A 25,210-nucleotide genomic window follows, 5' to 3' on the forward strand; every position below is an offset into this window, starting at 1 on the left:
GCAGAAGAGACTGGTACTATGGACTGAATGTTTGTGTCCCTTCAAAATTCATATGTTGAAACCTAACCCCCAGGAAGCCTTCAAGAGGGGACGAGGTCGTAAGGGTGGAGCCCACAGGAATGGGAGTAGACGCCACCAGAACCCACCTGCCTTCTCCCTTAGTCCTGGGAGGAAACGGTGAGCAGTCGGTGCAGTGGGGCTGAGCCACCCAGGCACCCTTAGAGCTTTCAATTTGTTTTTTTAATTTTTAACTGTTTTAATATTTGTTTACTTTTGAGAGAGAGAGACAGAGTGCGAGTGGGGGAGGGTAGAATTTGGTATGTTTAGTTATTTTACAAAAGCTTCAAGGGAGATTATGAAGCTAACCGGCACATATTTATTTATTGTACTAAAATATAAGCGCATTTTCCTTTAAATATTTGAGATTCTATCTACAGTGCTTCCCTTATATTCATTCAGATTATTCTTATATTCTAAAACAATGAAGCCTCTAAACTGGTGGAATGTTGCCAGAGGATTTCAACAGAGTTTGAAGGCAACATAACCAAAAGGCATAGTTTAAATTGGCTTCGGGAATGAATGGGCTCCTTATCAGAGCAGCTGAAGGCTGTACATAATTAATAGCCTCTGTCAACACTCACAGGGCCCCATATAGAATAGGCAGCCTTACAGCCCTATGGAGCAGCACCCTCCGGCTTCAGGCACCCCCAGATCCACAAGACCTCACCAAAAAGACAACCTCAACCCCTCACTAGAGGGAGGCTGATACATTTTAGTTATATGAGCAGGACCACAGAGCAACTGCTAATTAATGTTAATTACCTGGAATAATTGTGTTCACATCAGCACTGAGACTTCAAATTAGCTGGCTATCCTCAAAAATATAAAACACGATTTATGGAGTCAAGTTTATATTTGTAATTACTGATTTTAGTTTTTTAAATTGTATTTAATTTGAGAGAGAGAGAGAGAGTGCGTGGGAGGAGTCGAGAGACAGAGAGAGAGAGAGAGAGAGAGAGAGAGAGAGAGAGAGAGAGAAAGAGAGGAAGAGAGAGAGGTAGAGAGAGAATCCCAAGCAGATTCCACAATGTCAGCACAGAGCCCAACTTGGGGCTTGAACTCACAAACCATGAGATAGTGACCCGAGCCGACATCAAGAGTCAGTCGCTTAATTGACTGTGCCACCCAGGCACCCCTGTAATTACTGATTTTCAAGTCTTTCTTGGGTTAATATTTTTAAAGGGTATGAAAATGATCTATTAACCTTTTCTTATGATGCCTTGTCCATTTAATTCAGCTTGGATATTTCTATAGCAAGAGGATTAAATTCATTCTATGGCAATTATTAGTTGTTTTCGTATATATTGAACACATTTCTCTCACGAACATGTACAAAAACCAAACCAAACCAGACCAATCCAGAGGAATTTTCATTAAATAAATTTATTTGTTAAAATAATTTAACTCCAAATACAACCGTTGAATTTGCATTGAGTTATAACTACAATCCATGTTTTAATCGAAATGTCAAGGTTTAACAACTGACATTGTTACAAAACAATAAACTGTTGTTCAATTTTAAATGGTCAGTTGTATTAGAGCTCAACAATGAACTGTGAACTATATCTCTGGGAAACCCCAAATCAATAATGATAAGTCTGTTTCCAAAACCCACCGCAGTCATTCTTGAAACCCTGATCAAGATTTAATAGATGCACAATGACACGTTAATTAAAAAAAAAAAGACCCCCATAGTCTCGAACACTTGATTGGCTAAGGAGACAGGTAAAGCTTACCAGCGCGAACACAAGGCTAGTGAGAAGAACAACTAAAAACCAAAACAAACAAATGAAAAACCAACAGCAACAAACGAAATAAGCACGTTCACATTCAGACATACACAGACAACATTCCCATCGGAAAACTCCTCAAAACACACAGCAGACATCCTTAGGCAACATTTCTTTACAAAGAAAAGCAAAAAATATCAGTAGTTTTTCCACAGAGGAGTGACGGCAATTCTAGCACTTAGGCAAAAGTTCAGTTCTAATTCTACGAACCAAAGAAGAAGATCGCCGGAGCACCTTTCAATAGTTGAAGGAAGATTTTACATAACGTTTTTGATCCGATGCTGGCGTGTTTGGTGTAAATTGAACAAAATGAAAGGCATCCGTCACCATCACTATCACAGCTTGAAAAAGAACCCCCCCGAGCCAAAGCTGCAACATAAAAGAAAAAAGAAAAAAAAAAGAACTTAAAAAACGCTGCCTGTGTTGAAAAGTGAAACAAGACAAAAGGAAAACAAAGGAAAAGCTTATCACAAATAGCTAAAGAAAAAGTGGGTCTTTGGATCAAACCATAACATTTTTAAGGCATGTTAGAAAAACTTCCACTTATCTAGGTGCTAGTCTGATCAGGGCATAAAATAAATAGCGACACAAGGTCACCAACTTCTCTGTGTAGCCACTATGATCTGTGTGCCAGCAAATTTAATCCTCCTGTTCTTAAGGTCGTTATTCACATCTCAACAAACACATTCATTCAAACTGAGTTATCTTCATACGAGATGAAATACCAACAGTAAGAGCACAAGAGGGTTCCGAAGTTTCTGGATATCTTTGATGCTTTGTCACTAAATATGAAGGGCTGTGTGCAAACACTGATCAGGCAGTCAAATCGGTTCTTATTAACATCTTTACAGTGAAAGCCCACCTTACGGTCTGACGCAAGCACTGGGGATGAAAATCTGGATTTTTAGATCATCTTTTCTACCTTAGATTTTGCCATACTTCTCATAATTAACTTGTTTCTCTTGTCTGCATGGCAATCCGTAAGGTAAAACTGGAGAGTCTTTACAGGTGTTTTTAATATGTGCTCTTAGTGGTCTGTTAAATATGGAATTCTAGAAAAACTATCATTCTGAGAAGTTAGACGCTTCAAGTCTCAACTGATTCAGTAACAAATATTTCTGTTTTTCAGTAGATAAATCGTACTTCTTGAATCTCTGATTTCTCTAAATGTTTGAAGTCAAATCAACTGTTACATACTGAAATCGGTTTAAGTAAAATTGGTTAGAACTTTCCATCCTGGAAACAAGGTGCTTCATAATTGGGGGTTATAAAAAAAAAAACTATATTGAGGAATGCAAGTATTCACAATTCAAAGATTTTTTAAACAATCACAGCCTGGTTGGACCCACAGATCTCTGTTTTCTTATCTATGAAAAGTACTATCCACCTTTCTGCTATCAGCTAAGCTTAATGCCAGCTCACTAAACACTTGGGGGCTACCAATGGTTTCAGAGTGTCAAAAACACGCAAATAATTGAAAAAAAATGTCTTTGACACGCTATCTTCTGCAGTAGGGATGCTCAGAGTAGGCAATGATCTCTGACTTGTGCCAAATTCTCAGGAACAAGAGACACACATGCACACGAGGACACACACTCTTCTCTCGGGTACCCACAGAAGACCAGAGGTTACTTGCACAAGTGTGTGAGAGCAATAAAGTGTGGGGGGCAGGACGCGGATCACAGGCTCAGTGGTATTGCAGTTCTGAAGGCCAAATGTATCCTCAGAGGATTCGTTCAAGATACTTTCTCCAGCATTTACAACTCTGAAGTTTGTCCAAAACCCTTCTGCACTCGATTGTAAAACTTATGAATAGGTTTTTCCTGTGCCATTAGTCATGCAAATGATAAATACTTCACGGCGATGAAAACCAAAAATGTCAGAGCTTGAGCACCTTTTCAAAAGAAAATATTCTCTCTAGCTTTATTTGCCACTTCAGTAATCAGGGCAAAATTGTTATAAGAAAATCTTTATATAATTCCCCAGGAAAATTAAAGATAAAAGGGTTGGGTTTTTTTTTTTGTCCCTTACCTTCCACTCTATAATTTATGTTCTACTTTTAAGCCCAAATTATTTCACATGGTTATTCAATTTTTAAATGCCTGCAATAAAGCTCTGCTATAGCAAACTGGATTTTGAAAGCAGGTTAGCCAAGAATCACACCACAACCAGAGCCCTTAAAGGCAAGAAGGTCTAGTTTAACGAATGTAAAAATGCAAGAGGTGTGTACTGTCCTGGACTTTCTGCGAACGGAACCCGCGGATGCAACATGGCTTCGTTTTCCTTACACGATGGTACTAGTTAATCCACCGAACGCTGCTTGTGAGTAAGGCGAGGCAATCTTCCCATCACATTGCTTTCTTCTCATCAGTTAAGACCATCCCTGCTTTGTTAACAGAGGGTGGGTTTGGGGTTTTCGTTGGGATCAAACCCTTGTGAGAGCCTCCATTTTCTGTGGCAAAGCAGGTGACTCAACACATTCTAAAGCCAGACCGTATTCTTCCACAACCTGCTCTGATTTTTTTGCTCTATCAAGGATCGATGCACGAGTTAGTTCTGCGTCACACATTAGGATAACATCTACGATTAAGCATCAATTTTGAGGAACAGAAATAGGTCAGCTGAGGAAATAATCTCTCCCTGTAAAGCCGTTGGCGGGTCAGCCGCTATGATCTGGCTTGACGGAATCCGTTGGTTAGAAGCACTATCTCAAGTCCTGAAATGTCAGTACTCTCGTAGGAAAATATTTCTCCTTTACTTATTACTTTTTTCTTTTTCAAAGAAGACAAAATATTTTAACTGTAAGTGGTCATTGGGATTCTTCTGGTTTCTCTCTCAAGATTATTTTAAATTTATACAATAGTTGCTTCTGTCCACTCGGTGACAGCGCCACCATAGCTTTCTAAGGAGGTCACCCTGTAGACTGGCTGGCTATGCCTTCAAGTTGCAGGTGCGTACAGGAGGCTGAGGACGATAGTGAAAAAGGTAGTCACTGAACCCAATGGTACTCGGAGATCTCAGCTGACAGTCACTGCTGGACGCTGAAGGAGGGCGGCTGTTTCACTGCAGAGTCACCGCACACGCCCTGCGGAGCCCCCAGTCGGGCGGAGGAGGGGCGTCAGCGCCTGCGGTGGCGGGCGAGGCCCGTTGGGGACGGCCATGTTCGGAGGCTACTGGATGTTACATGCAGAACAGCACGGGTCGTCTTTGTCGGGCTGCGCGGCGTAGTTCATCTGCCTCACGATTTCTGCAAAGAGTTCGTCCACCATCGTTTTGCTCTTCGCGGAGGTCTCCATGAAGGGGCAACCCCACTCTTCGGCCAAGGCTCTGCCTTCATTGGAGGACACTTCTCTCTCACTTTCCAGGTCCACTTTGTTCCCCACCAAGATGACTGGCACTTTCTCATACCTACGAGAGAGCAGATGGAGCACAGGAATGGTAAACGTTGGCATGAAGTTAAATGGCTGAAACGTATGTTCTCTGTTTTCATTCTATTCTACCACAAATGCTACTCGTGGTGGTGCGACACGTCATCTGCCCCACTTGGCTTGTCACCTACCGGAGGGCATTTAGAAGCAGCTCTCAGAGTGGATCCTAGATGGGCTTTCTGAAATGAGGCTTTCAGTTAGTCAATTCTACATCTTTGAACATCAATTTACCTTTCCAGATATATTTGGAAAATTATTCTCAGGATCTCAGAATAAATCCTGGTAGGTGGGTTCATTTAACTTTTTCCATTCTAAGAGATGCTTACTCAGAATTTCATTTAATGAGGTAATAGCTCTACTGACTGAGTAGGCAAATGATTTATAATGGTCATCATTTTACTCTGCTCCATAACTATGCAAATTGGTCATGTTGGAACCCTTCCTAGGTAAGACAAAAGATCGCAGAAATCATTAGGATGGAAACTATCAAATATGACTATATTCTATCCCTTTATAAAACTTGTTCTAGATTAGCCAGGTGAAAGACATCACAGTTCTTTTTAGCCTGACATGGAGTAGACATTTCAATCATTAGCTTTAGTTGCTGCTGTCTCTCCTTTTCCTTCCTAACCAGCACACGTACGCCACAGGCCAAATGTTTGGGCCCCCTCCTTCCCAATGTGGAAACAAGCCCCACTGTGACTGTATTGAAGAGGTTGGGGCCTTTGGGATTATTGCCCTTGTATAGAGAAAAGAGAGAGAGGAGTGCTCCCTCGTCCCTACCCTATGTGAGGACTCAGCAAAAAGAGGAGTCCACGAAAGAGAGAAGGGGGCTCTCCCCAGACACAGAACCTGGCAGAGGCTTGATTGTGGGCTTCCCACCTCCCAACTGTGAGAAATAAATTCCTGTTGTTTAAACCCCACATTCTGTGGTATTTTTTTTACAGCAGCCAGATGAAGGTAAGGGCTCTGTGAGTTTGACATCTGGAAAAAGCTAGACTAATAAGGATAACAAATGGTATGAGAAGAACATAGAAAAAAGGCCCTAAATTACTTTGGTACCAAAAGCTGATTGATTCTCTTCATGATGGTACTCACAGTGAAAAAATACATGGTGCTACTCCGCTTAGGTATTAACTAATTTTGTTTATGTTTGTTCTAAGAAATGTTGCTAATATATTTTCCTAAGGCTATCATTTTAGCTTTAAACATAACTTTATTTTTTAATTTCGTTAAGTTCACTTATTTTTGAGAAAGGAGGCAAGAGAGCACAAGCAGAGGAGGAGCAGAAAGACAGGGAGAGAGAATCCCAAGCAGGCTTTGTGCTGTTAGTGCACAGCCAGATTCGGGCTTGATCTCATGAACCATGAGATCATGACTAGAATCAAAATCAAGAGTCAGACGCTTAATCACCTGAGCCACCCAGATGCCCTAAACAACATTTTAAAAGCTGCTTGTGATTTTAGTATAAATCAGTGTGTGTGTGTGTATGTGTGTGTGTGTGTGTGTGTGTGTGTGTGTGTGTGTGTACGCACACACCTTCCCCTAGGCAGAACGCCATCTCTCTATTATAAAGGAAGTAAACTGCACAATCGCACACGAGGGTAACAAACGTGACTGAAGGCAGCTAATCCGTCAGAAGAGAGAACTACCAAATGGTCAAGACTTCACCGAGGAGGGATTCATACAGCGTTTTTATCATTCAGGAAACTGAGTGCCGGGCAAGTGGTTAATATTAGTGAGACTCCTCCCACGGCCTCCTTGCTCCGTGAAAACGGTTCTCTCCCCTCACCCAAACGTGGAAAGCCAACTACATTCCCGACAGCGTCTCACTCCTGTCTTTGGCACTCAGTCAGACCTCGAATGGTTTCAACAAGAGGTCCTGCTCCCAGCAGCGCGCACTCAGCCTTCCGAAACATAAAAGCAACTCAAAACCGTCCGGGGGTAACCGAATCAAAGGTAACTCTGGAACGCTGTGCATCAGCGGCTTCGCATGCAGGCCCTCGTGACCTGCTGTGCAGGAAAGCTTGGCAGGAGCCGACACCCGACCTCTCAGGACAATGTCACTTCCTAGTTTATTTTACTCGCAAGCATATGACCGCATATCATTTTTTCCTATGAGAGCATATACACCGCACCGTTACTTTAAATCACTTTGTTTGGCAGGGAGAGAACATAAATGTGAACACAATCCTGAAAAATGTATTGGTTGAATTTAATCGGGTTAAAAATTACTTTCCATCTCTGTGGACCATCCTGGACAAGGAAAGTGGTGACATCACTTTCTATTCTTAGGCATTTTAGAGATGAGGTTTTTAGTTTAAATAAAGTAGGAACTCCTGTTGTATAGGTAAATATTTCTTACACTTCTAATTAAAAGCTACAGCTATGTGGATTTTCAAAACTTGTAAACATATCAAATTGCTAGCGGTTGTATGATCTGCTGTTTGAATCAAGAATCCAAATAAATGTTGGCAACAGATTCTCAAAAGGGTGACGAGAACACCGCAAACATAAGTCTGTACCTAACAGCGTTTAGTAACTGTCGTGTGAAGATGACAACTTAGTAGCAGAGAACCTGGCCATTTATTACTATCTGAATGGTCAGTGGTCTTTTCTAAGACCAAGATGCTAAAAATGCTACAGAAATTCAGACCGATGTTCTCAGGAGACTTTCCAAGGTCTTCAGGGAACACGCAGATTCTCTACATCTCGGAAGAGCAGACGGTGAGAAACGCTCTCTTGCTGGTAACACTAATCCATGGCACAGCGGAAAAGACTCGAAACTAGGATTTGGAGGCTCGGCCTCCAGCCCAGTCACGGAGGCTGCAAGACTGAGCAAACCTTGCACCCTTCACTCCCTTGTTGGTAAAAAGGGAGGGAGATAATGTGTTCCCAGTGAACACACAGGTTGCTGTAAAGCTCATAGAACACCCTAGAAAGCCCTGAGTGCTGGGTAAACATGGGGGGACGCGGGTTCTTTCCTGTCCTGCCTGCCCACTGCTGCGAGGACTTGGTTTCTCTAAGAGTCAGAAGCAGGAGACACTGATGAAGGGAGGGGAGGAGCGCCTGAGGATGGACGGGCATGACACACGGACCCCGAGTCAAGGAAAGCAGCAGCCACCGGACGCCAGCCTTCGCCTTCTCCAGATTCGGCTCCCTGTGCAGAAGGGAGGGCGAGGCTCAGGGCCAGGATGACAGAATGGGTCCTACATGTGGGGGCAAGATTTGGGGAAACCTGGATCCTCTTCAAGGGAGATGGGTGACAAGGCAAAGGGAGAGAAGCAAAGAAGCCTTGCGTGGACACGAGAGAGGGCTGGGAACCCCACAGAGGATGCCCGACCAGGACCCCGGTCCCCGACGGCCTCTAGCTAGTTCTGTGAATTTAGAAAATTAACTTCATCTCTTGGTTCCCAGCTTGAACTATAAAGTGAGCTGGACTAGGCCATTTCCAAGATGTTTTTAAGCTCTGAAGTTAAAACTGTGGACACAGTGGACATTTCCTACAATCAGGACGTATCATTCACCGAGGGATGGCTGACAGCTTAGCACTGTTCTCAGCACAACACCCACCAGGGAGATCTTTTTTTTTTTTAATGTTTAATTTGGGGGGGGAGAGAGAGAGACAATGGGGGAGGGGCAGAGAGAAGAACACACAGAATCCAAAGCAGGCTCCAGGCTCAGCTGTCAGTACAGAGCCCAATGCGGGGCTTGAACCCATGAACTGTGGGATCATGACCTGAGCCGAAAGCAAGAGTCAGACTCAGCCACCCAGGCGCCCCTCCTTTAAGAGCATTACCAGGGTTATGGTTATGCAGCTCAAATAATTTTATTTTTGCTTATAGTTTGCAATTGTTTTATCGACATGATTTTTATATCGTTTATTGTATTCATTAGCATGATTACATGACATATTGATAAATAAAACTAGTTCTTTTTTTTATATTTTAATGTTTATTTTTGAGACACATAAACATACACACACACACACACACACACACACACACACAGAGCACACAGGGGAGGGGCAGAGAGAGAGAGAGACACACACGCAGAATCCGAACGAGGCTCTGGGCTCTGTCAGCACAGAGCCCGACGCAGGGCTCGACTTGTGAACCACGAGATCATGACCTGAGCCAAAGTCAGATGCTTAACCAACTGAGCCACCCAGGCGCCCCAAAGCTAGTTCTTTTAAAATGCTCTGCCTAATGCACTGTTGGCTGACAAGAAACCAGGCTTGAATATCACTCGGCTGGAGCAGGCTGATAGGCTTCTCCGTGACGGAGCTTCGTAGTAAAGAGTTTCAAACATTTGATTCTTTCCAATGGATTCTAATGGTTTTCAATGGCTTTCCAAAGGTCTCATGTTGTTTTCTCTCTCTCTTTTTTTTTTTTTTTTGGTAACTATCCTGATCTGTCTGTATGTGTATATATGTGCGTATGTACACTTTATTTCTGGTCGTGTCTAAACTTGGCCATTTGCCAAAATAACTTAAGAATGAGAAAAGTGCTGATCTTCAGGCCCTACTCCAGAGCTACAAAATCTGAATTTGTGGGAGCAGAGACCCACAGAGAGACTATGAAAAATATGTATCTACATGTGTAAGCTCTGAAGACTAATTGTGAGGGTCAGCAGGGTTTGGAAGTCACTGGCAAAACTATTGCTTCTTTGTGACCTCAGACCGTATTGGGTTGATACCGTTAACACTTTTCCATTGCAGCGAATCCAGAATCAATCCCTTCTTCCCTTCATTTAGTCACCAGTGATAAGCTGACCACTACGGTCAGCGCCTTTAACTTCTTTGGAGGGTGTTGCATTGCAATGTGTTAGAAGAAGGCCAGGCTGGGGCGCCCGGGTGGCTCAGTCGGTTAAGCGTCTGACTCTTGACTTCAGCTCAGGTCCTGATCCCACGGTTTGGGAGACTGAGCCCTGCATGGGATTCTCTTTCTCCCTCGCTCTCTGCCCCTCCCCCGGTCTCTCACCCTCTCTCAAAATAAATAAATAAATATTTAAAAAAAAGCAAGCCATGCTTCGTGTGAATTTTTTCATGCTGCATTCTTAGTCACTTCTGCACAAGGCAGGTTGAAGTGCAATTCTCTCTGAATTCAGGAATGAAAATCAGAAAGATTTTTACAGGTCCCTTTATCCAGCCTTCCACCCATGTTAAAAATCTTATCTACCAAGACAAGTCTCAAGGTAAAATGTCAAACTACTCGATGCTCCAACCACTTCCATGACAACCTCGCCAAATGGCTATATTTGCACACCATTAGTGATGCGGAACCCCTATCTCAAACAACCCATTCTGTCCTTTCTGTCAGTTCTGTTAAACGTTAGTGTTCAGAAGTCAGTGTTAAAACTCATAGGTCTAACAGGAAACATTCAGAATGATCTAGCTTCAAGAAAAACAAGCAGTTAATAGTGCTTAAGAAGAAATGATTCAGTATCTAATGGATAGTTGATACCTGTCACAACACAGCATTTTATATACTGTTAAGTGAAATTATAATACAATCTAAGTTCATTTTGGGAGTGTTTGCTGTATAATTGGACTTAATGAAATGTTTAGAGGTGCAGTAGGCATGACTTTGAGTAGATAATGAAAGAAAATGCAAAATGCGAATTGATTCATGATGTGGTTTCATCTTAGCTTGGGCAAACCATGCAGTATTTAATATATAGTAGCAGAATATTTACTATTGAAGCTTGAAAAGATGTGAAAAAAAAAAAAAAGGTTTACCCCTATCTCATGAGCTGTCACTTGTAACATGTTGGGCCGTCCGGTCGGTTCTAGCTCTTATACCCTTCAGAATATAGAAATCTGTTTCTCCAAAATGAAAACAGGTGTTCTTTCTCCTCTCCCTGCTCAAATTAAGTAAGTACAGTGGACCCTGAACGATGCGGGAATTGGGGCACCGACGGCATATAGACTCCCCCAAAACTTAACTGCTAGTAGCCTACTGTTGACTGGCCTTACTGACAAAAAAAGCAGTCACTTAACACATACTTTGTTATATGATTTATACGCTGCATTCTTATAATAAAGTAGCTCAAAAAAGAAACGTTATGAAAATCATAAAGAGAAAACACGTTTACAGTACTGTATTTATTGAAAAAACCTGCATTTAAGTGGACCCGTGCAGTTCTAATCCATGTTGTTCAAGGGTCAACCATAATAATCATAAAAATCCCAGCAATATTTAAATAGGTAAAGAGGAAAATGAAAAACATTTTTAATCCCATTTCCATGAGAATAATCTAACTATTTTGGCATATACTGTTCCAGACTATTTTCCTATATGAATGTATATAAACATAGATCTACAATTTTTGTAAAAGGAGATTGCACCCATTATCTTTGAAATTTCCATTTCAATAAATGATTTACATTTTATTAATGGCTAAGTAGTGTTACATTTTCTGGACTCTATAACTGTACCATAATTGAATTACTTTTTCCCCATTAATGCAGATGAAGGGTACCCACTCCCCCATTCTTTTTTTACTAACATAAACAGAAATCTGATGAACTATGCTTAGAAGGGATTTCCGTCTCTAAGGTCTATGTAATACATGTGTATGTGTATGCTATACCCTTTGAGCCAGAAAGATCACATTTCTAAGTCTGTCAGATGGTTGTGCACGCACACACAGTCTTCACCGACACCCCAAAAGTTATATCACAACCAGTAGGGTGTAAGTTAAGAGTGCTTGTTTCCACAACTGTGGGACTGATATTTTTAATCTTTCAATAAAGCATTATGGCAGTCCTGAAGAAAAAGGATTGTTTTTGGCTAGGAGGTGACAGCTCCTCCCACAGCTTGCCAGCACGAAATATCAATAATTCTTGTGAGGATGGAAACCATGAGCTAAGGAAGCTGCTCTCTTCCTCTAGACTGACTTGTTTTGAAGTGACTAAATATTTCATCTTAAAAGGGCACTTCTGGTAATTTAGCTTGAATAATGAAACCACAGTCTTCTGTTCTTTCTGTTGGTTTCAGAATGCATACTGAAGAAGAACAGAGAGAAATGTGTAGATGTAATAGAAAAATTGAGTAGGGAGAATGACACTAAAAAGATACTCGATGCTATCAGGGAAACTCCATACCAAGGCTAATAAACAAAATCTGCCTTCCTAGAAATTAAGAAGAATCGATTCCTAATAGGATGTGAGGGACCAATTGATCATGACAATGCAACCGAGGCATTTTAAATGTATTAAAAACCATTTGAGGGAGAAAATACTTTTACATCTGATAAAGACACATCTGATAAAGGATTTATTATCCAAAATAAACAAAGGAGGCTTGAAACTCAACAATAAGAAAACCATCAACCCCATAAAACATGAGTCAAAGACCTTAACAGACACCCCATCAGAGAAGACATACAGTGGCAAATACATACATGAAAAGATGTTCTACCATCATATGTCATCAGGGAAATGCAAATTAAAACAACAATGGGATATCGCTACACACCTACTAGAGTGGCCCAAATCCAGAACACGGACACCACCAAACGTGAAGGCCTGTGAAGCAACGAGAACTCTCATTCATTTCCGGTGGGAATGCAAAATGTGTAGCCACTTCGGTAGTTTCCTACAAAACTACACATACTCTTACTACACAATCTCGCAATGCCAAGTATTTACCCAAAGGAGCTGAAAACTTGTGTCGACACAAAACCCTGCCCATGGATGTTTACAGCAACTTTATACATAATTGCCAAAACTTGGAAGCAATCACGACATCCTTCAGTAGGTGAATGGATAAGTAAACGGAGGTCCGTCCAGAGGAGCAGCAGGAAGACAAGAGACGTCTGGAGGGTGGTCTAGGCTTGAGACGACAGGGACATGAACGGGCATGATGGTGATGGCAGTAGGATAAAAATGAGACTTAAAGTATATTTGGAGGCCGCGCCGACAAGACATACTAAGGGACTAGTTGAAAGACACAGAGCAGGTAGTGATTTTGACAAAACAGAGAAATCAGAAATGACTCACAGGTAAACTGTTGTTTTCACAAGTATAGTTTTACCTCATGACTAAGAGTGTAAGACCCCGAAGGGAGCTACCACATGACTTCCATTACCCTGTTTCTAATACATTTTCACTGTGACCGTGGCTAAAATGATCTTGGTTATCCGAATCACTACTTCGTACAGAGAAGTTTCTGGTATATCATGGAGTCCTTCATAAACATTAAAAACTATCTCCTCTTAGTGTAAAGTTTACAAAATGATGGTTTTCCTATAGAACTGGCTACTTCCTTTTCCTACAAAAGTGTTATTTTTAAAATATCCTACTCAGATTATCTTAATATTATTCTATATTTCTACCTATCCTTTACTGATCATACCTGGAAGTCTCTTTATTTATTTAATGTTTTATTTATTTTTGATACAGAGGGAGACAGAGCATGAGAGGGGGAGGGTCAGAGAGAGAAGGAGACACAGAACTGGAAGCAGGCTCCAGGCTCTGAGCTAGCTGTCAGCACAGAGCCCGATGCGGGGCTCGAACCCACGAACGTAAGATCTGACCTGAGCCGAAGTCAGAGGCTTAACCGACTGAGCCACCCAGGCGCCCCCTGGAAGTCTCTTTAAAGGCCAATATGTTATTTCCATATGTAACATGTTATTTTACTGAGTAAGATAACAATCATTGCCCACTCAAATTTTACCTTATTAAAGGTCTTCCCATATACTCTCAATTTACTATTAATAAAAAGAGAATGATATGTTAGCCTTCAATTCTTACCCTTTGGATATTATGTTTATTTCTGAAAATCTGTGATTGATAATTATGCAACACTGTGAAGGTACTTTTTTTCAAAGCTCTTTCTAAATTATTACTTTAATGAAGTCTCGAAAAGTCTTAAAAATATATTAAATAGGATACAAAAAAAGAGCTAACGATAAAAGGAAAGGTTAATAAATGGGGCTTCATTAAAATGAAGAATTTATGCTCATTTAAGGAAACTCTTAAGCAAGCAAAAAGGTAAGCCACAAACTGGGAAAAGGTATTTGCAATACATGTATCTAACACAAGACTTCTTTCCAGAATGTATAAAGAATTTCTATAAAAGAGAAGAAAATGGCAATACAATTTTTAGATGGACAAAGCACTTGAGGAGGTATTTCTTAGGAGAAGACAACCAAATTATCATCGAGGGCGTGAAAAAGGGCCCAGCACCATCACACACCAGGAAAACAAAAACTAAAATCACAATGAGGTAGCATGAGAAAGGTTAGCTAAAATTAAGAAGACAGACAAATCGGTGCAAGATTAAATTGGTACAAACACTCTGGGAAATCACTTGGCAGTATTTACTGATGCGGAACATACGCATTTATAAGCCAGTAATCCCACTCCGAGGTATACCCCAGGGAACGTGTACATGTGTGCAACCAAAGATATGTACTAGAATGTTCACAGTAGTGTGAATTATAAGAGCCCCCATCTAGGAACTACCCAAATGTCCATCCCCAGAAGAGACGACGAAGTCATGGTATGTCCATACGAGGAGAACTACTGCGGCTCAGGGAAGAATTAGCTCCTGCTACAAGCAACAGGAATAAAACTCACAAAGAGGATGCAGAACAACTGAAGCCGGAAGCTGAGGAATAGACATGACCGATCTGTGCTGCTCTTTGAGAACGGAAGTGACAGGGTGGGACACTAGGGAAACCACTGTGCTGCTTGAAATGTGGGTCCTGCATCTTCATCCGGGATGTGGCCGCCTGGGAGAGGCATCTAGCTGAACCCCGAGACATACGCACTTTACTGCACAGAAGCGATACTTCAATAATAAAAAAAAAATACATTGAAACAGAAAAAAAAATCAATAAATAAGATAATTATCTAAATGATTTCCTCATTAAAATAGGAACAGAAAACAATCTTCAAGACAAATGGAGTGAGCGTGCATGTTGGCTACGGGGTTTAAGTCACAGAAAGTGCAGGATGCAGTCGATCACTTAGTTTATTACTCAGCTGAACACTGCTAATCAATTTTCCATTTCTGTCCAAGTTCTATGCTGTTGAATTTACATTCAAAATTGCCTGAAGACTGAAAGTGTAAGGAATGCTAATACAAAAGAGCACGTCATTGGAAATAAAAATGATAAAAAGTTTGAACATTTTCTTCACGCTCAGATGTGTACATTGGATCGATCTGACCGCGGTTCGCTTCAGCCGTATCAAGATACCACGCTGCTTCAAATATCCATGTTAGAAAGAAAAACATCGAAATGACTACATTTAAGCTGGCTTTTTGTTTATCAGAAGTGGAGCTGTCTACCCCAGGAATGTGTTCACACCTAGAAGCCTAAAACCTTGTCACTTAAAAACCAAATGCAAAACATTACCTGAAAACAGTCAGTTGATTCTCTTTAAAAAATTTTTTTAATGTTTATTTTTGAGAGACAGACAGAACACAAGGCGGGGAGGGGCAGAGAAAGAGGGAGACAAAGAATCCAAAGCAGGTTCCAGGCTCTGAGCTGTCAGCACAGAGTCCCACGTGGGGCCTGAACCCCCAAACCATGAGATCGTGACCTGAGCCAAAGTCGGAGGCTTAACCGACTGAGCCACCTAGGCGCTCCTCTTATTTTTATTTTTTTAAAGCGTAATATCCAAGGTATCCAAAAAGGTATTAGAAAGCAATTGTTGGTCTATATTTAATACTCTAATGTGTAGCTAAATTTTAATCTGTATTTTAATGTAGAGTCAGTTTACCCAATCAAAATATATCATTTTAAAATCTGTCAACAAAGTATGGGTCTCCCTATATGATTTAAATAGCAGGGAAAATTCACATTTGGACTCATATGGAGAACACACAGCTTTCATCTATCAAAGGGACAAATGTGTTCAGACATAAAACATGCATTTTACCTTTAGTGAGAGTTGAAGTCTGCAACCTGTGCATCAAAAAACAGGCCCCACTCTTGTTCTTGAAAAGCCTACACCGAGTCAGCGGCTCAGGAATATGCAGGCTGTCTGAACGGTCTCCTGACTACGTTGATTACGTTATGGGATACGTCTTCTCCGCACTTCGTTTTATTATTTCCGGTGAAAATGTTTAAGAATGAGAATTCCTCTCTATCTGGTACACAGTTGAAGTTCAATTACAATTGCTTTTTGGAAGCTCCCTCTCTGAATGGAGACGACCTCAAGATGCAGCAAAACTATGAAGAGCTAAAACTTTTCAGGAACTTTTACATTATGAAGAGTATTCGCCCTGTGAGACTGTTCTGCTGTCGTAGTAAGATACTCAGGTATTTCTTACTTTCCAAATTACAATACAAACAGCACCAGGAATACCTGGGTGGCTCGGTCAGTTAAGCGTCTGACTCTTGATTTCTCTCAGGTCATGATCCCATGGTTTGTGGGATCGAGCCCCGCGGCCGGCTTTGTGCTGACAGCCCGGAACCTGGAGTCTGCTTTGGACTCTATGTCTCCCTCTCTCTCTCTGCCACTTCCCTGCTCGTGTTCTGTCTCTCTCTCAAAAACAAATAAACAATTTTAAAAATGCACAATGAGGGTTGCCTGGGTGGCTCAGTCGGTTAAGCATCCGGCTTCGCCTCAGGTCATGATCTCTCGTTTGTGGGCTCAAACCCCACGTCCAGCTCTGTGCTGACAGCTAGCTCAGAGCCTGGAGCCTGCTTCCGGTTCTGTGTCTCCCTCTCCCTCTGACCCTCCCCTGCTCATGCTATCTCTGTCTCTCAAAAACAAAAAACAAAAACAAACAAAACCCCCCTTCCCTCCCAAAAACGCACAATGAAGGAGCTGGGAACTATTGCCTTTGGCAGAGATGATGGTGCCCAACAGCAGCCAATGGAACTGAGGAGTTACGGATACCGTGATGGGATCCAAACCAACCCGGAAGTAAGAGAAGTTACGAACAGTTCTCAGAAGTCTCTGTGGGAGCCAGCAAGGGAGAATGGCTGGTAAGCAGAAGTCTTCAACAGTCTTCAGTGGTCATCAGGTTTGGGAGGAGCGGCTCTAGTAGCTCTAGTGTGGTGAGTCCAGGGGTGGGGGAGAGCGAGGATTATTGGACGTGAGAAAGTCTGTCCCTTCATGTACATCCCTGCTATCGGAACCCTTCCATTTCCAAAGTAATTCATTCCTAACTGGTCCCACCTCCAATTTCTCCCCTCTGTAAGCGATCCTATATGCCGCTTCCACTATTATCTTAAAACACTGCACAGGTTTCTCCCCATCCCCCCCCAACCCTACCTCAGAAAACCATGTTCGTGGCTCTGCAATGGTAGACAAAGCGTATCCCTAGGTTAAGAGTCAAGGTCAACTGCAATTTGGTCAATGGCTAAGCATGATAAGGGAGAGAGAACTGGAGTTGGATTTAGGGTCCCTAAAAAAGCCCAGCTCTGCTCCCCTGGATGGCCGGTGACCTTTCTGAGCTGAAGGTTCCTTATCTGTGACAGAAATTTTAATGATACTTAGGTACTATGTTGAGGAAGACGAAGTGATGACTTTACTAAGAATAGCTAGCATCTGCAGAGGACTTAGTAGGTGCCAGACGCTGCACTAAGCAGTTTACTTGAATTAGCCATTAAAGTATTATGGATACTGTAAAATACTACAGAAATGCTAATTACCCTTTTCTAAGTTCTCTCAAACCATCTGTCAGTACGTCGGTTCTAGAATCTTAATTGTGGCGATAGATCTGCAAAAATGTACAAAAGATGTTATATGTGGTATCTTGTCTCCTCTACGTCTGGCTCCCCTTCGCCTGGCAGGGATGGCCAGACCTAAGCGTCTACTGAAGACCATTCGGTTCCAGAAAAAGCAGGACAAACACGACTCCTCCTAATATCACAGGCTGACAAGCTTCTCCAGACCGAAGTTTCCTTTCTTCCTCCAGCCACCGTCCCACCCCAAACACTGCTGAGTCCTTAGTAAGGACCATGGCTCTGAAGCCCTAGTTAGTTAAGGAAAGAAAATAGGAGACAGGACGGAACTCTGCGCGGAGTGACAAGCTCGGAGATGGTCTGGCTTCTGCTGTAAACCAGCTGTGCCTCCTGTGCGGTTACCTCCGGGGGCCTCCGGCTGCAGGGGTGCACCCGCAGCTCACCTCCCGCCCCCGCTGGCGCCAGTCCTCCCAGGGACACAAAAAACAATGCGGCGGGAGCGCCTGGGGGGGGGGGGGCTCAGTTCGTTCGACGTCTGATGACCTCCAAGTAAATACATGGAAGAATATGTGTATGTCAAAGAATATATACATATGCTTAGATTTTTCTACTGAAACTAAACTTTGATATGTTTTTAATAAAATCAAACCTGCTCTTCAAAGTTAATTATGTGTGGGTGGGAACAGTAAAATGACACGGGGCAGATAGGCAGTGAGGGCAGATACGCTGTGAGGGCAGATACGCTGTGAGGAGAGATACACTGTGAGGGCAGATACGCTGTGACGGCAGATACGCTGTGACGGCAGGTGGTAGGTGCCCACATCAATCTGGCACTTTTAAGAGTTAAGATACAACACCAATTCATTCACTTATCATTTATGTCTAATAATTTTTTAAGACCTTCATAGGGAAAGTATTCTTCTATCAAAATAACTTCTAAAGTAACATGTTTGTTTTATTGTTTCAGATAATATTGCTGCATTAAACAACAACAACAACAAACCTGCCCCCCAAACGTAAGGGCTTTAACATAACCATTTTCCTATTAGGTCATGATCGTATGGGTCAGGAACTTGGGCAGAGCCCAGCTGGGCAATTGCTCCATGTGGCACCGACGGGGCTCAGAGGGTGGTGTTGGGTTAGGGCCGGGCTGGGCAGGGGGTCAAGCCGGCCTCGCCCCCGGCCTGGCATGTGGGCGGGCAGGGCTGCCCTCCACCGCGGGGTCAGGCCTCCTCAGGCGGGCTCCGTGTGCCCGTAGGGGAAGGTGCTTACTCTTGCTGGCGACTAGGCCCAGAATTCGCTTAGCGTCGCTCGGGCCACACTGCTGGCAGAGGCGGTCCCAGGCCCGCGCAGGCGCAAGGGGGGGCGGAAGCAGCCTCCTCTCCGCGGGAGGAGGGTCACAGACGCGGCAGCCATCTTTAATCCGACGCGCTTAGAAAAAATGATGTTAAAAACCGAGTAAAACTTCATCAGGCTTTGTTGATCCAAATGAACAAATGCAGCACAAAAAGGTGCTGGCCAGGTCAAAGAAGGAGACTCTATATAGACCAGACATCACAAAAATCTATGTAAAAATGGGATTGAAATTGTGATGATTCTAAACAGCGAATTTGGGGTGAGAGTCTGGAATGGGCCTATAATGTACTGCCCAGAGACACTTGTGAGATAGAAATGGGTACTGTAAATAATGTGCCGTGGCAACAGGCAGACACCCGAACTGTCCCAGCTAGTCCCCTTTGGAGAAAAGGGACCAGATCAAAGCAGTGCTACTTAATCAAAGGAAAAGATATAAGGGACTGTTAGAAGCCAATCAGTTTGGTCTACTACGAAGAGCTTCCAGACTCATTATCTTAACAGGATGTGTGGGGAGAGCCACGGACCCAATCTCCTTCCCCCAAACAGTCCCTTCTTCCTTAAATGTCCAACTGTTCCTTTCAATGAAGCCAGATGATGTGCTCAGGGCGGTCTCAGGTAGGAGTAAACGTTTTCTGTCATCAAGGGACGCCTTTTAAACCGACGTATCTCTGTATCTGGGGTGCTGACTTGTTAGGCACGGATGTAAACGTGCCACGTGGGCTGCTTTTCTCAGGTGACTGCTGCTGGTGGCCCGAGCACTGTCCCTGCTGAGACCACACGCAGCCAGAGGGTCCTTGCCACCCAGCGCCCATGCAGCACTCACATCCTTCCTCACTGAACACGCAGCCCAGTTAATGGCCATTCGAGAGCAGGAACAGAGTTTATGCAAACATTACTGCTCCTCAGTGTGAGACCACAGGAAAGAAAGTTGTGTTCTTAGTATCAGGCACAAACTGAACTAACCATGAATAATTTCTTTCCTCATTTCCTGCTCTTCAAAAGTAAACTGAAAGGAGTTGCCTTAATTTCCAGTTAGCTTTGAAGCATGTGTGCATACGCGTATTTAACTATTTGTCTTAACCATGGCATCCAGCCTTCACAGTGCCAACATTACTGATGGCCAATGTTTGTTCCGAGTGTTGGTTCAAAAGCAGATAAAGCACAGTCTTGAGTGTATGTGGGTCACTGGAGTGGAGGTGGGGGATGACATTTTGGATAGTATAATTTTATATATACTGTATTTGGATATTTCAGTTTTGCTAAATGCAAAAACAAAAAAGATACAAAGATATATCTACTTCATTTCTTTTTTTTAATGGCTATTTATTTTTGGAGAGAGCACGTGCAAGCGGGAGAGGGGCAGAGAGAGAGAGAGAGAGAGAGAGAGAGGGACAAAGGATCCCTCAGCCTGTGTGCTGACAGCAGTGAACCTAATGTGGGACTTGAACCCATGATCTGTGAGATCATGACCTGAGCTGAAGTTGGACGCTCAACCCTGTGAGTCACCCAGGGGTCCCTATTCTTCATTTCTGAATCTATATTCAATTATCCTTTTTAATCAACTATCTTTAACTAGTTTCCCAGCTATCTTCCCTGAGGACTAGCTAATCTACACTCTCTTTTCTTAATTTTCCACAAATTAGTTTACTTTTCTAATGCTTTCTAAAATAACAAGTCTGCTCAAACCATTTTATAACCAAATATAAACACAAAATAAGATTTCATTTCCAAGGAGGATCAAAATGTACTAAACATGATGAGGTAAATATATAATTGTTGGCATTACTCTTATAGACAAAGTTTTCATTTCTACAATGAGTTACAAGGCATGAAAAAATCCTTAGAAAAGGAGGCCTAGTAATGGCAATGTTTTTTTGGTAGAAAAATATTCTGGAACTTAGAAATCAAATTGTCTTAAAATGTATTTTGTCCCTCTATATATAATTAACTCAACACTGTCAAATATATATTCATTTACAGTACATTCTGGCATACCAGAAGGACAGAAACTATCTTGTACTGATTTTGCTTAACGCCGAGGACAATGTTATGCAAATGAAGTGGGTTAAAGCATAGTATTTATTGTTGACAGTGATGACTTTTATTCAAAGACAAAACTTCTGGAATCAGTTTATTAAAAAGCCCTGTCAACATTTCTCTGTCTTTAAACTATCTATCGCTACCTACCTACCTACCTACCTACCTACCTACCTACCTGCCTATTTACCTACGTACTTATCTATTATGGCCATAAAGAGTATTAAAATGATTTTTACTTCATGAACAGTTTCTGGTATTCATAAAAAGTTCTATTATCATTACCAATATTTTTAAAAAAGAAGTGTTACTTAACAAATACACATTATATGCCTCGTCACTTTTCAGAATGTATTCTTTATACTTAAAATATATGTACTGAAAATGATCACAATTCTTTGAGTCACAAAAACATACTGTCACCATTTTTAGCCAACACAGTCTCTAGTGGAAGGCAAAGACCAAACACCCAGGGTCTATGCTATAATTTCTATAATGTACGCTACTAGCACTTTAGACACTGATGAGAAAGCAGTGGGGAAAAATGGAAATGCAATATTAACCTAGCTATGTAGCTTATCTAGGTATGGTAAGGAGAGTCTAATTCTTAAGAAAACATGAGGCAGTATATTGTCTTATAAAATCATATAAATACTTGGGTTTCACTCCTATTTGTGTGATTTTTGGTGAAACTTTATTACTGATATTTTAGGGTTACTATGTGAAGAAACACTACATTCACTACCTCATTAGTATTATACCCACTATAGATGAGCAACTTGAGATGCAGATAATGTTAACCTGCCCCTGGTAACATGACTAATAAAGAACTGCAACTCAGCTTTAATCAGATTCCCACTTACCGTCTTCATAAATAAGATCAGCATGCACAAGAAAAGAAAATGCTAAATTAGAGCAATGACAGTACATGCAGTAGTTGTTATATTCACTGGAAACCTAAGGATGGATGTATTTTAGAGTTTAGATCAAAACAACAAAATTCTCCATCCCAGCACAGGGAAAAACACTCCTGAGATTTCATTTACAGAAAGTTGTACAGATCCCTTAGTAAAGAAGAAAATACGAATATGTAATGAATTATTAACGTGATGAGGTATTTCCACATTTGAATTATTAACTTGTAAGGGTTGCTCCTTAGAAAAGCATGAGAAATAACACTCCTAAATGTTTTAAGTAAGGATTCATGATGTTTCTCTTGGGTAATTCTCCTAAGTGATATCAAGATATATATAATTATGGTCATCTTCATCTATTTTTACTGTCATAGGGGGAGCTCAATCAATATCCTCCTGGACGGATCAGCAAACCTCTTAAAAAGATCACTTTCCAAAACCTCCCCGGCAGCCTGTGGTCGGGCTGGACAACCCTTATAATCGAGCGTTCCAGGCTGAGTGTCACTACCACATCTCTTAGTCTTAAGTCTTCACAAGGGAGGAGCTAGCCCGCCTTGCTGGAATGAATACAGTTACACAAGACGTGAGAACTACGTCCTCTTGTTTGTAGCAGGCACAACCAACAGAAACTCATGCTTCTTCAAAAGACAGACTTTATGCATCTTTTTGTTTAGTGTCCAAACGTTCTCTTTCTCTGTAATAGGGGTTAGCATTTTACTAACTCGGGTTAGGAAGTGTTTCATTTTTTTGTAGTATTTATGTAGGGCTGCTGGAAACTGCGAAAGCAGGAAGAAAAGATAAATGTTGTTTCAAACTATTACTGAGACAGTCGTATTTATTTTTCTTGGAGGACAAACATTCTAGGACAGCAGTTTTCAAACTGTGTGATGAGATCAATTGAGTGGATCGAGAACATTTAAAAACAGTGAAATGAAAAAGAATGCAGTAGAAAAAATTACACAAGCAACGTAGGAAACTAAACTATTATTTCATGCAATTCTGCTTTTAGTTAGATGTATTTATGCTGTGTGTGTGTGTGTGTGTGTGTGCGTGCGCTGTATGTGCTGTGTAACAATGTAAAATGTATCTCTTAACTTAGGGCCACAATTAAGAAAATGTGACAGTCACCACTGAGTGGAATGCATGGAAGTAGACAGAGAGATGTGTTATTTTTTCCAATGTTTTGGGGTTTTTTTTTGACAGATTATAACAATTAAAAAACAAAAAAATTGTAAGATACTGATGAAAGAAACTGAAGACACAAATAAATGGGAAAACATTCCATGTTCGTGAAGTCAAAGAATACTATTAAAATATCCACATCACTCACATCAATCTACAGATTCAGTGCAAATCCCTATCAAAATTCCAATGTCATTTTTCACAGAAATAGAACCAATGTAAAACTTGCGTGGAACCACTGACTAGCCAAGGCAATCTTGAGAAAAAGGGCCAAACTGGAGGCGTCACACTTCCTGATTTCAAACTACATTACAAAACTACAGTAACCAAAAGAGTATCGCCCAGACATAAAAAACAGACACACAGATCAAAGGAACAGACTAGAAAACCTAGAAATAAAGGCATGCCAAGGTGGTCAACTAATTCACCACAAAAAAGCCATGACTATAAATGGGGAAAGGATAGTCTCCTCAGTAAATAGTGCTGGACAACTGGACAGCCACTGGCAGCAGCAGGACACCGCGTCAGTATCTCCACCAAACACAGGAATCAACTGAAGTGGACTAAGACTTGAACATAAGACCTGAAACCATGAAATTCTGTGAAGGAAATATAGGGAGTAAACTCCCTGACACTGGTCTTGGCCAGAATTTTCGGGATTTCACATCAAAGCCAAGATTAACAAAAGCAAAATAAGTAAGTGGGACCACAACAAACTAAAAAGCTTCTGTGTAGCTAAGAAAACCATCAACAAGATGAAAAGTCAATCTATGAAACAGGAGAAAGTATTTTCAAATGTAAATCTGATAAGAGGTTAATATCTAAAATATATAAAGAACCCATACAACTTGATAGAAACAAAACAACAACCCAATTAAAAAAAAATGGGTAAAGGACCTGAATGGACATTTTCTCAAAGGGGACCTACAGATGGCCAACAAACACATGAAGTCATGCTTTAATCATCAAGGAGATACAGCTCAAAACCACCATGAGACAGCACCTCGAGCCTGTTAGAATGGCGGTGACCAAAACAGAGAGAAATAACAAGTGTCGGCAACAACGCGGAGGAAAGGAACCCTGGTGTGCGGATGGTGCAGCTGTCACCTGGTGCAGCGACCACGCAGACCGGTATGGAGGCTCCTCACAAAGTGAAGAGCAGAACTACAAGTCATTGAACGACTCTCCTCTGGGAATTTATCCAGAGAAAAGGAAATCACCACCTTGAAGAGATCTCTGTACTTCCATGTTCACTAAGCATAAGAGCCAAACATGGAAACACCTGTGTCCACAGATGGGTGAGTGGACAAAGAAAACATGGGATGTGTGTATGTAGGTACGTAACACACATGCACACAGGTGCACGCATGCGCACGCACACACACACACACAAATGGAATATTAATTCAGCCACAAAAAGAAGGAAATCCTGACATTTGAGAAGACAACATGGACATACCTTGAGGACATTATGCTGAGTGAAATAAGTCAGACAGAAAGACAGTGTATGGTTTCACTTATATGTGAAATCTTGAAACAAACAAAAACCTGAACTCACAGATACACAGAACAGATTGATGGCTGGCAGGGTATGTGTGTGTGTGTGAGAGAGAGAGAGAGAGAGAGAGAGAGAGAGAGAGAGAGAGAGAGGGAGAGGGAGCGAGAGGTAGTCAAAAGGTACAGATTTCCAGTTATAAGACAACAGCATGGTGGTGACTTTAGTTACAATAACTATATATGAGAAAGCTGATAAAAAAATTGTGAAAAGTGTCATCACACCACACAAATCTAC

The 25,210-nt window shown here is 41.7% G+C and overlaps 1 protein-coding gene across 1 annotated transcript in view; it reads right to left on the reverse strand.

Annotated features, from left to right (window-relative positions):
- Positions 1-1,419: 1,419 nt before the first annotated feature.
- RAP2A (RAP2A, member of RAS oncogene family) overlaps positions 1,420-25,210 on the reverse strand; it is a 33,220-nt gene continuing 9,429 nt past the window's right edge. Inside the window, exon 2 of the mRNA XM_029936524.1 lies at positions 1,420-5,258. Within this exon, the coding sequence (XP_029792384.1) occupies positions 5,021-5,258 (238 nt within the window). The 3' untranslated portion in view covers positions 1,420-5,020. The remainder of the gene's footprint in view (positions 5,259-25,210) is intronic.

This window comes from Suricata suricatta, chromosome 4 (genome assembly GCF_006229205.1).
Source record: "Suricata suricatta isolate VVHF042 chromosome 4, meerkat_22Aug2017_6uvM2_HiC, whole genome shotgun sequence".
In the NCBI taxonomy this organism is placed as follows: domain Eukaryota; kingdom Metazoa; phylum Chordata; class Mammalia; order Carnivora; family Herpestidae; genus Suricata; species Suricata suricatta.